Source organism: Neocloeon triangulifer, unplaced genomic scaffold, assembly GCF_031216515.1.
Source record: "Neocloeon triangulifer isolate White Clay Creek 2 clone unplaced genomic scaffold, ASM3121651v1 ptg000022l, whole genome shotgun sequence".
In the NCBI taxonomy this organism is placed as follows: domain Eukaryota; kingdom Metazoa; phylum Arthropoda; class Insecta; order Ephemeroptera; family Baetidae; genus Neocloeon; species Neocloeon triangulifer.
This window is the reverse complement of record NW_026775562.1, coordinates 6,769,457-6,782,138: the sequence shown is the minus strand read 5'-3', so window position 1 is coordinate 6,782,138 and position 12,682 is coordinate 6,769,457. Positions and strand designations below refer to the sequence as shown.

Sequence of the window (12,682 nt, the reverse complement as noted above, 5' to 3'; positions counted from 1 at the left end):
AAATTACGCATCAAAGTTAGATCTGATCAGAGAACTGAACGGTTGCGCTCTCTTTTCTGGCTTTTTTATAAGCCGGAAAATAATTTGATAATGGGACACAATGAAAAGTAATTTGATTAGTTCCCACCGCAGCACCTGTCTGTGTAGTTTTTTGTACCGCTCTCACGGCCGATTGACGAATCCCCTCGACCACTTTTTCAACTCATTACGTGCTCCAATAGGCAAAACTCGTCGCTTGCTCTTTCTCATTTACACGTTTATTGTGCTGGTGTTATTACACGACGGTTCACACAATGAACCGCGCGGCCTAACACGCATGAAATGGGCACCTTATTTGCGCAGACAATGCGCCGCCTCCCTTTTTTTTTCTTTCTAATTGCATCCGAAGCGCTAGAATGGGTATCGCGCCAAATCAAGCGATTCCCACACGGTTGGCAAAAAAATAAATAAATATATAAAAAGAACGTTTGTGTCGGAGAGGAAGATAGTCCTTCCCATCGACCGATAATGAATCGACATGCCGTACAATAGCTGAAAAAACTGAGTTGCTCCTAAACACATTTTATGGCGTTAAACGTGTTGAGATTTATTGACTCCCTCTCGTCCACTCATTCAAGGTGAATAAATTAATTCAAGCGGAGCTAATCTACTGTAATCAGAAAAAAATAAACACGCTTGTTCTGAGATTTCCTCAAGCTTGGCTTACATTATTTTATGTCATCATTTATTCTTAATGTGAAACAAACCCACTTTTTATTTAATTATTAAATTCATTCATATTAAGAATTAAAAAATGCGGCCATACACGTATATAAAAATAACCTTATTCCTTGGAATCGCATATTTTACTGAATATTTTAATTAGGAAAGAAATTGTAAATTGTGAACTGCATTGAAAATTCTCATAAATTAAATCCCATCATGATTTAATCTTCAAGAAATACAAATGAAAAGAATGCAAACATTATATCAAAACTACGAGCGGAGTCAAGTTATATGAATGAACTAGCGCCAATTCCAGCATAGGCAATTTATTCTCTATATTAAAAATTCAATTCACCTCTCACATTAAATTATCAAAAATAAGACCGACCTACCGCCTTCCCTGAAAGATTGTACTGCACATATAAGTGTACCATTTTGTACGAAAATCTCACGTGCTCTGTTCTAGTGATATGTTTTCTTGATGTGATTGTAAAAATTGAAAATAGCTTGCGCCCCATCTCGGCGAGAACCCCTCCTCTCAGCTTTACCGTTTCTTCACATTTTGGATAATTTTTTTCTCACTCATCTATATCAATTTTTTTTTTGTATTATGCTGATTATTCTACTATTTGAAACTTGATTTGTGAAGAAAGCGCATAACAATATTCAATATTATGAAAATGAAAAAAAAAAACAAATTGAAATTCTCTGTTTAAGTCAACTTTGTTTGTCGTCACCGAGTGGATCATCATATAAGAAATCAGGATAATTATATGCCTGCAATAATCTGCACCACTAATAAAGGGCACAGGCCGACAAGATTTTGTCTTGACCTGAACCCTAAAAAAGGAAAAGAAGTAATATTATTATTTAAATATTAATTTTTAAAATCGTCTTCCGCAGAGCTCGGGCGACAAAGTTTTTCTTTTCGAATTGCAAATCAGTGGAATTCCCTGCCAACTGCGTTAAAAAATTGTACGGTTCTTTAGTTTAAAATTGCATGTAAAGAATATTTGACTGTTGTTTAAAATTTCCTCTTTTCGGCTCCAGCTCGGCAAGTAGATTTAATTTGGAAACACTTTTGCTTTGAAATTGAGTTTATGAGTTTTAGTAAGTTGTTTACTAGGGCTGGCTGCCAATTCTCTCTTCAATGTAATTTTACCCCCAAAATAATATTTGACTTGTTGTGAGAGAATAAACGAATTGAAAACGCACTTTGAATTTTTTCTAAATGTGGGGTGTATTGTGGGGCTATACATCAGATCCCTTTTAAAATAAGTACATAGCGTACATATATTATTTTAAAACATATGAAGATGGCAAAAAAAAAAATTAAAAAGATTTATAATTCTCCCAGAAATGAAAGCAAGGAAAAATTGCAGAAAAACGTTGAAATCCACCCAGCAAGGCGGTATTTTAAAAGACTGCAAAAAATTGCAAAGTAAAGTGGATGGGGTTGTGCGGTGTCCAGTCAAGGCCTGTCCAAATGAGATAAGTCGGTGCTTCAGGGGCCTGCAAGTGGAAGGAGCACGGTGGGTTCACTACATTTTTTGGTTATGGGATCGATATGCTCAAACCCGCTCCCACTGTTAATATATTTGCACATCATTTAGCCGCGTATCTGAAGCCGACCAAGAGGGGTAGCGAATTATACAAAGTGGAGAGGGTGGGGTGCGAGAGAGAGAGAGAGAGAGAGAGAGAGAGAGAGAGAGAGAGAGAGAGAGAGAGAGAGAGAGAGAGAGAGAGAGATCGCGGTGGTGTGTTATAATAATTTAATTAAGGCTGCCAGCTAGCTAGAAAGAGAGGGCAATCGCATTGGCCCCGCCCCCGTCCAATGGGTGCCCTGTCCGAGAGGGGCCCCGCCCCTTGATGGCCGCCCCGACGGTGGGTGCCACCGTCGGTGGCTCAGGCAGTGTGTGTGCGGCCCTTTGAGGGATGCAACGGCTCGTGTGCCCGAGGGTGCTGATGGCCTGTTTTCCGCCCGAGGGCAACAAGGAGCCCCTGCAGTGGCCCCGTCTCAACGACGACTGCAGCTCGGACGGCGACTCGGACGAGGTGCTGGACGTCGGACACGACGTTGACGACGAGGACGCCATGGACCTGAGTCGGTGTCGCTCCGACGACGATGACGACCTGCGCGCCTCGCCGCCCTCCTCCCTCAACAAACCACCCTCGTCCTCCTCTGGAAGACTCACCTTCTCTGTCGAGAACATCCTCGACCCCACAAAGTTCACCGGACGCGCCCTCTGCTGGAAGCCCCTCGGACCCCAGGAGGATGACTTGTCCTGCAGTGATCTAGGTTAGTTGAATATAAATTCAAAAAAATTGGCGCTCGTAAATTTTTGGACATTATCTTTAATAATTTATTTAAATATTAAAAATATAATTTATTAAAATTTCCAGTCTAATGAACTAACGATCGCCAGTAATAAGAAATTAAATGATTAAATTCACGCTGAAGAGAGACGAATTTAAATTTCAAAAACTTATGTATATACAATTTTGAATCGCGATTATTTTGACTTTTTGATTTTATATACTGGCTGTGCAGTGCAAGAATATATTTTAGATATTATTAAATTACTTGTCAAGTAAAACTGAAGCATTCATATTATTAAATGAACGTGAGAAAAAAGCATAACTATTATGAAGTGAATTATTTTACTCTATATTTATCTCAGCGCACAAGTACGAAAGAGAAGATTACATTCTAAACAACTTACTAAAACTAGAGGCCCAATTTGAAAATAATTTTTTCCAAATTATACCTAATTGCCGAGCTGGAGTGGATGAGTACCAAGCTGGGGTAGAACAGGAGAAGGTTCACCAGTGTCTGATCTCTAGTTTTTTTTGTTTGTTTTATAAGTGCGGCGCCGTGCATTGCAGCGCGCCGCGAACAAAAGCACTCTTGACGCTTTGCCGCACGCGATGTGTCCGGTGTTTATTCCACCGCATGATTTGGGCACTTGTCGCTGACATACTCGAGGGTTGATTCGCCAATCTTGTGTCCGAGCGTCAAAAGTCCACCACGTGACACTTCATCAGGGCGTTGTTGCGCACCTCAATCAGACACTGCCCAGGTCCACCTGCTGCAGAGCGGCATCCGAAGGTGTCCGAATTTCACGCTAGCAGGTGGCGTTGTTTGCATAATGAAAGTGGATGTTGGCGGGCGGTTGGCTTTATATTGAACAGCAGCGCCCTGAGGACGTTGCCCTGGATAACTCCGGAGAGCAAGGACACTTTCAGATTCTGATTTTTTCCCTCCATACACGTGAAACTGGCTGCGGTCAGTCAACACACTCCTCGTCCACTTCAATATCGCCGATATACTATAATGGACGCGTTTGGACAGCAGTAGATCATGGGGGACGGAGTCAAAAGCCTTGCCCCAGTCCAAGAGGATGGTGCGGAAATGTGTCTTTTTTCGTCCTGCCTGCTGGCCCAGCTGTCCAAAATCCTACAACAATTTTTGTATGTAGAACAAGCGCAGATTTGCAATTTTTTCAATATTGAATGCATCGTGCATAATTGGCTTGGTTGTGAAAGGCAACAGTTTTAATTAATTCATAGCCGCTGGCAATTAATAACTTGGGCAAATATACCTCTCCCCATTAGCCGATTTCATCAGCGCGCGCTTGTTACGCAAAAAAAAAAATGCCAACAAATCGTGCCACATTAGCTAAATGAGACGTCGAATATTTAATTTGAATATATGTGCAAGCAAATTTTTTAGTTTTGGTCTGCTTTCTAATTCAAATTCTTGTTCGTCGGTGACGTTGATGGTGTTAAATTTAAAGTCTGTAGTGCGTGTTTGGAAAAGAAGTATTATAATAGCGGGGAGCGAGCTGCAAAAGTTTATTTTAATATTATTATAATTTTTTTTTTTACTTCTTTAGGGTGCGGTCTTGTTGGCCAGTGCCCTTTATTAGAAGTGCAGGAAGGCACCAACGCTACCCAATTTTTAAGTTAATTTTTTTCAGAACAATAAACGAATAAATAAATTTGTAATCCCAATTCCATGGTAAAGCCCAATCTCTTCATTTTCATGATCAACTCCTCGAGTGTCAATTTCTTCAAACAAACCAATATTATTGTTGTTCTGTTCAAATACGTCACGATTAATATTAAAATTTCCTTATCATTGTATTTTATACTGAATTATTCTAAAGATTTTTTGATTTGTAGGATCTCGTGTTAAGGGTGATTGCATTGCACCCCAGTTGTACGCAAAAGCGTTTAATACAAAATCATTTTTATTTATTCCTTTTTTTTGAAAGGAAAAAATACAGCAAAAGTAAATGATTCAATATTCAGATGCCAAAACAAACAGTAACAAAACTAGGCGCGTCATAGAACATTTGATCGTGGAATATAACTTTAGTTTCCTTCTTAAACCATTAAAATGCTTTTGATTGCTTTTGATATGTTCTGAAAGATGATTCCAATTTCTCACGATCATAATTTGTGGGGACTGTACATACTTACAGGTTTAGAATGACCGTTTTTACAATGCCAGAGTCGCACAACTTCTTTCACAAACAATAGGAAATCATAGGCCAATGGAAATGCAATTCATCATTTGAAAAATTCTTAAAATTGCCTTTTTGTATATAATTTCATTTTTTGTTTGAATTTTGCGGGTTGAGGGGTTAATTTGGATTTCACGCCTGGAACAGAGTTTATCTGGCATTGTGCGTTTGAACGTGCGTGAAAATGAGCTCACTGCACTAAGTAGCAGCGCTAACACAAAGCGCCCATTGTGTGCTCGCGTATCATAATAAACACGTCATCATCGCGCTTGTCCAACACACACCGCATTATTCGCCCGCCAACATCGACACCTATTATTATTAATAGAGACAGAGTGGTGCGAGTTATAGTGTGAGCGAGCTAATTACCACCAGAACTAGGAAATTGTGCTGCGAATGTGCACGGCCAAGAGCCGAATAGAATATAGAAAATTAAAATGCAAAAACGACAGTTGATGCAGCCCTAAAGTCTGTGTAACATCGTTGGATCACAATAGACTGTTTAATAATTTCAATTTACAGTTTTAACGAGCGAAGAGAAAGGGCTTGAAATGTTATGCAGGTGAGTTCTCTGCAGCGCGCTCACTCATTTCTGGTGCGCGCGCCGCCGTTAGTCAATGAAGGATGTTCAAAAATATAAGAGCGGCGAGTGTCGTATATCTCTCAGCGACACTTCTTCATCTCAGCACTAAAACTAAGAGGGCAATTTGTCAGACCGCCAACTAGCTTTGAGGACTCGCTGCATATATACTCCTGCGCGTTTGCACCACCATGGTTATGGACCCTCTGACCGAACACACCACGGAAATAAACCACTCCATACGTAGTTTTACAAAATATATTTTGTTCCACATGTTCCTCAACCTAAAATATATCAAACATAAAAGCAATTTTTAGCCATATATTTCAAAGAAAATGCCAGAATTACCTTTAAATCTTTGTACCAAAAAAATTATTGATATTTATTTTTGATACATTAGGTTATGGAAATGAAGATATCGGGCTTTTCCTCGTTGCAAAAAATTGTTTTTATTCAAAAACAAACAAATTTTTTGCAACGAGGAAAAGCCCGATATCTTCATTTCCATGATCATCTCCTCAAGTGTCAACTTCTTCAAACATTAGGTTATGATATAAGATTTTTGTTTTAATCAGCAAGCAGTGCGTTTGCAGACCGTGACCGAAACTTGCATAAAAAAATTTTACAACGGGGAACAGCCTGATTTTTTCATTTCCAAGATATATGTAGCTAATTAGAAATCAAAAATACTTCCACGTCATCTCTACGTCTATACAGGCGATTTGAAATTAATTTTCATAAAAACTTCATCCGCGTGCGGGCCGAGTTCTTTTGATTGCGGGCGTTTCAGCAGAGTTGTAAACCCTTCATTCTCTCCCAATTTCTTAATTTTTGTTAAATAGGCATTGTTTTGTGTGCATGTGTGCACAGGGAGCAATAAATAATATTACCATAAAACATTAGTATTGTGATTGTAAAATTGTGGACAAATACACGAAATAATATTTTAATTTTTCAAAATTTATAACTCTGTTTGCAAACTCCTCTTTTTTTTAATTTTGAGAGCTATCGATCTTTATTGACTCATTAGTCTTCATCGCATAAGCAGTTTACTCATTCAATTAATCAATATGATTATTTGTTCTTCTAGGTCAAAACAAAATTTTTTTTATAATAAATTCAATTTTTCTTGTCATAAAATTGATCAAAAGATCATTCAAAAGAAGTTCAATTTTTTAATGATTTTTTTAATGATAATTTCATGATTTGTAAGTTATCAAACGCTTTTCTTTTATTAGTAGCCGGTTGGAAGACGAAAGATCATAAGGATTTGTAGAAGAGCTGTGGCGTGTTTTTAATTTGCTGTACGGCCCTTTGAGAGGCGCGCGGAATAATTTATGTGTCGGCCAGCACTAATTGAAATGCCCAACTAGAAAATAACCGTGCTTTGAATAGATGATTGACGACCATGTGTTCACGTTTAAATGGCCGCTCGCTTCCCTAATTTGTGGCTCTGCGCGAGGCTCAGCAAAAACAAACGTTTCGCTCGTTTGACATTTTTTACTCGGGCGTGCGAGAGAAAAAATCAAGAGTAGGCAGATGAGTCAACGAGCATGAAAGAAATTAGACGCTATTTTCAGACTTGAGACACCGTCAGTCACTCACTCAACCCTTTTATTATTTAATTGCCGCCAGCACAGACGGCCACTTAATTAAATTGACTTGCAAAGAAGAAACTGGCTTTAATTTTTCTTTAAATTATTTTTCTCTCTGGTCGATACAAAATACATATTTAAAATGTAAAAACAGTAGAGAGTTAGCAGATATTCATGCTATTATAAAACGCCTGGCTATAAAGGATTTCGGCCGCGGTAAATCTTGCTTGGTTTTGTGAGAATAATTTAAAATTTAGTGACGCTTTAAAAATTTCAAACCCTTCAATAAATTTATTGTTATAAGTAAAAAAGTGGGACGAAAAAATGCTATATAATATTTGCAAAGAAAACCAATTTTTTCCCATTTAATAAATAAATAGGTTTATCATTTGGTTTGATTCATTCAGACATCCTGTTGCATCCAGTGAATCCGCCGGCACTAAATTCACAGGTGATTAACAAGCGTCAATAAATATCCGGAATCAATAAAACGCGGTGAATTGGCTGCAAAGCGAGCTAGAGCGAGTGGAAAAAAGGGAAGCAGCAGGAAGGGGGGAGTGGTGAATTAATTGGGGTTGCGGAGGCGGTCGGTTGGGTCTCTGCGGACCTCGGTGTGTGTTTGGTGTGCGGATGCTGGATGGTCTCTAATAAGCGTAATGTATGTCCTCCATTACTGCGATTGCACAAACAGCAAGAGAGAGAGAGAGAGAGATCGCGCGGAGAAAAGGGCGCCGCGTGCGGTTTGCAGCAAGGCCCTTGAGTAAACATTCACCACACGCTTGGCAAATTAATTCATCTGCATGTAATCGATAGTAGCAGGCCGCACAGCCCCTCACTCACTCACTCTGCTTGCTTGCGGCAATCTCCATTATAATTAATTTAACAACTCGTTTGCTATTTGTTTAGATGTCCAAACAGACGATCACGTTGAGTGAGAGAGCAGAGTTGGTGGGTGGTCTCTCTCTCTCTCTCTCTCTCTCTCTCTTTCCCCCCAGTGCTCTTTGCTGGTCGAGAGTTTTTAGCCAGAGTAAGTCTTAACCTGTGATTTTAAATATACCCACTTATAATTTATAGCAACAGAGCATAAACCGAGTCTAAAAACAAAGTTAAATTATGTGGAATTTGTTTCCCACAGCCAATTTCTTTCTTATCAAAATTCATAGTCCCCTCTTTTTTATTTGCTTGGACAAAGTATTTGTTTCAAATATTGGGTAATTTAAAAATTTATTTTTTGTTATTGCACATAATATTTTGAACATTTTTAGGGATGGGAGAATTTTTTTAGTACATTTTCCGAAATTAAATTCACAATTGTCTAAATGAACATGAACAGTGTCATTTTTCGAAAAAAAAAAAAAAATTAGAAACTTTCTCACTATTTTTTTTTACGAAGTTTAAGCTGCAGTGCGGCGATCAGTCGGGTATTTATCGCCTCCTGGTAAATACGCGGTTATATGAGTTTCAGTGACTTGTTCACTAACACTGTGTGCCTATTTTTCTCCCAACCAATTTTTCACGGTTAATTGAATTATTATATTTGGAGAGAAATGAATGAATTGAATTGGACTAGAAAGTCAGAAGTTCAAGACTCGAGTGGGTAAATTGAATAGTTTAAGAATATAAAATTTTTGGAAAAAAATGTCTATTAATTTACTTTGAAATAATATAAACTTTTCTTGCTTGCGCCTCTTGATTTGATGGAGGTATGCAGCCTGCGCAACGCTTTTGATAAACGTGTTGCATACCCCTTATGAGCATTCAAATTTTTCATTTCAAAAACGGCACAAAAAGTTATAACTTATGGTTAACTATTTCTGATACGATTCAATTTTAAATGGATTATACTGAAATTATACTAAAATGTTTTTAATTAAAAAAATTCTTGCTTATGAACGGAGACCTTTGTAAAAACAGGTAGAGCTGTTTTGTTTTTGAATAAAAACAACTTTTTTACAACGAGGAAAAGCCAGAGTTCTTCACTTCCAAGTATTTTGGCATGAAAAACTGAAAATTTATTACCTTTAATTTGCAATAATTTAGTGTAATAAACAATATTCAAATATAAAGAGGACGATTCAAAAGCCTAACCTAGCTCATGCTAAATTGATTGTTCATTTATATAGTGTGGGTCTACCACGGCGTCTCTTTTGATGCGGGCGTTTTAGCGAATATCTGCTAGTTATAAGCCGTTTTTCTCATTTTCAAATTTCATAATTTTTTGTATCCACCTAGAAGAATAATAATAATAGTAGTAAATAGAATATTAATGCCAAAATCCAAAATAGAGTCACAAAAGTGTCCACAAATATATTTTACGTTTGTTTCAAGAAATTGACACTTGAGGAGTTGATCGTGGAAGTGAAGAGATCGGAATTTTCCTCCTTGTTTTTATTAAGAAACTAAAATATTCATCATTATAATTTGCAAAACGTTTATTGATAGTTGTTGATAAAAAGCAAGTAATTGTGTGAAAATCATGTAGAGAGAAGGAATGCGATTTTGCTCAACACGGAGTTAATTTTCTTACAGACTCGTCGTTAAAGTGAATGACTGAGTGAGCAATTTTGGGCTCGCACGTCTTTGCCTTTGGTATGCATAATAAGTGTGTGTTCAAGTGTGCGTCTGCTGGTAATGAGAAGGCGCTCGTCGGGGTTGAAATTATTCACGCGGAAGAGCGAATTAAAACACTTAGTACAATTGCCTGGCAAATTAGAACGGGGTACTGCTGCCGGCGGTTAATTAGTGCGTGCGCGCGCGATAAGTTTATGCAGCGCGCAACCGCAACACATCCCGATTGACAGCAAACAGGCAGCTGCGGGGGTGTGCTTGTTCTTCCACCACCACCCCGGCAGCCAGCCAACCCCTGTTAACTGCAATAAATGGGGATGATGGAGGTAATGCGTTGTGCTCAAAGCTCGAAAAACCTCCGAGCGGCAGCGCCGCCAGAACAAACCAAGCTTGTAATTTGACACCCCCATTCTCCTTCTCGCAAGAGATGATGATTATTATTGTAAGGCTTTATTGCCTCTTGTCTACACCACCAAGCTACTTCATCAAATCGTCACCGCAAATCCTTTAATTGCAGGAAAATTCTAAAATTTCGTTTGCCTTCCGCTTCGAAAAGCGATTGCGATTTTAGGGGTGAAAAATAAATCACGCACATTAATAGTTAAAGCTATTGCGGGGCTTGCAATTAAAACACCAGATATTTCGAATAGTTCATTTAATTTGTTTGAAGAAGTCTACACTCGAGGATATGATCATGGAAATGAAGAAATTCGGGCTTTTTCCTCGTTGCAAAAGTTGTTTTTATTAAAAAAATTTTAATTTTCATTTAATTTTTATTAAAATCTATCGCTGCCATGTTTGGAGAAAAATATAATGAAATGATCCAATAAAATGAACAACTAATATGAGCTAAGTCCGAGTTCGTTTACAAGAAAATTCGGTTAGGTTAGGATGTCCAATAACCGTCAGTATTGCTTTTTAAAATTTTTTTCCATTATTTTTGCACCAAACCGAAGGTCACTTCACCTTCTATTATTTATTTGACTATTTTCTTAAATTCATATTTTTAATACAATCAAGCAGCTAAGAATTTCAATGAAATTATTAATGAGATTAAATTAATTAGGTATTAAGCAGCGTCGGAGAAAACAGCCATAATTTTATGAACTTGATTATAAATCCGCTCAATAGTCCGTTTGAAACCTTAAAATAGCGAACTATTTTAGTCGGATTTCCGTCTGTTATTAGTCAATTTTTTCTCAAAATTAAATAAATCTATTTACCAATAAGGGTTTAAATCACTGGTGGCTTGAAATTATCCAAATCTATTATGTCCACTATTTATAGATGGACGCCATAAACAATGAGTTGGATCACGACTGTCAATTTAAACTGATAAGTTTCAAGTTTGTTATTTCAGTTGCTTCATTATAAAAATAATAATAATAATAATAATAATAATAATAATAATAATAATAATAATAATAATAAGGAGGAAGTAGAAGAAAAACTTTTTACCCTCCAAAAGTCCATTATTTGGTCCAGTTAAAATCTTGATTTAAAAATAAGGTTTTTGGAATTTTCGTGTATGTCAGAATGGATAAATATGAAATGTGATAATTTGTGGATATTTCATGGCAATCTAATAAGAAAATTGTATGCTTTTTGTTTGTGCAGGTAAAGAGGGTGCGACTTCAGCGGACGAGGACGCGACGCGGGAGGCGGCGAGCGACGATGAGAGCCTCCAGGGCGACGAAGGCAAGTTCCACAGGAAAAAGCCGAAAAGTGGGAGTTGCGGCAGCGGGGAAGGTGGCGGAGGTGGCTCCAAGTCAGTCGGGGGCGGAAAACCGCGCCGGGCACGAACGGCTTTTACATACGAGCAGTTGGTTGCCCTGGAGAACAAGTTCAAGACGACGCGCTACCTGTCAGTTTGCGAGAGACTCAACCTAGCGCTGTCCCTCAGCCTGACCGAGACGCAGGTCAAAATTTGGTTCCAGAACCGCAGGACAAAGTGGAAAAAGCAAAATCCGGGTATGGACGTAAACAGTCCCACCGTGCCGCCCCCGTCGTCCGCCTCCGCGGCCTCCGGCGCCGCGGGACTAGCCTACTCGAGCAGCGGCGCCTACTCAAGTCTTCTCTACGCGGGACACTATCCCACCACTTATTCACAGTACCCCTATTTCCTCGCTGGACATCCCTCCCTTGGACCATCCACGTGATGAAGGATCAATTAAAAGTGCGTGCGGAAAAACTGTTTTCGTTAAGCCCAGAAAGAGGATACTTGAAATTCATTGTAACTGTGATTGTGATCTAAAATTACAAATTCTGCCGAGAAGAGACAGCACCGGAAATTTTGAGAGGTTCTTTTCTGTATAGAAGAAATATTAATCACTTACAGGCGCCCGGCGAGGCACAGGATCAAAACGTCACTTGTGGGAATTGATTTAGTTGAATTGCATAAGAAATACAAAATTGAAAAGAAAGTTCAGTAGAAAAAAAAGACAAAATGCTAATTTCAAACTTTATCATTTTTTAAAAATGCATAATTATTTTTTTTATCAAAGTTAAAGTGACGTGATTGGTTGGCAAATTATTGACAGTTAAGTTTTAAATACTTCCTTAGTTTCCAGTTTGATCGACTGCAAATATATCTGATTATTATATTTTATTTTTCTCAGTTCATCGCAACTAGCAGAGATAAGCTAAAATTCTTAAGAATTAAAAGAATACATTGTTTTGAATTTTGATTTCCTCGTGTATTTACT

At 38.1% G+C, this 12,682-nt stretch overlaps 1 protein-coding gene across 1 annotated transcript; it reads left to right on the top strand.

The window, feature by feature from the left end:
* Positions 1–2,637: 2,637 nt before the first annotated feature.
* On the top strand, positions 2,638–12,374 carry LOC132204464 (homeobox protein slou). The gene is made up of 2 exons (XM_059632982.1): positions 2,638–3,004; positions 11,595–12,374. The coding sequence occupies exons 1-2, from the start codon at positions 2,641–2,643 to the stop codon at positions 12,134–12,136; spliced, it is 906 nt and encodes a 301-aa protein (XP_059488965.1). The 5' UTR covers positions 2,638–2,640; the 3' UTR covers positions 12,137–12,374.
* Positions 12,375–12,682: the final 308 nt, after the last annotated feature.

Excerpts from the sequence above, each read along its gene's own strand:
- LOC132204464 (XM_059632982.1), top strand. The coding sequence starts at position 2,641 with ATGCAACGGCTCGTGTGCCCGAGGGTGCTGATGGCCTGTTTTCCGCCC. Across the intron at positions 3,005-11,594 it reads CTTGTCCTGCAGTGATCTAG|GTAAAGAGGGTGCGACTTCA; the intron begins GTTAGTTGAATA and ends TTGTTTGTGCAG.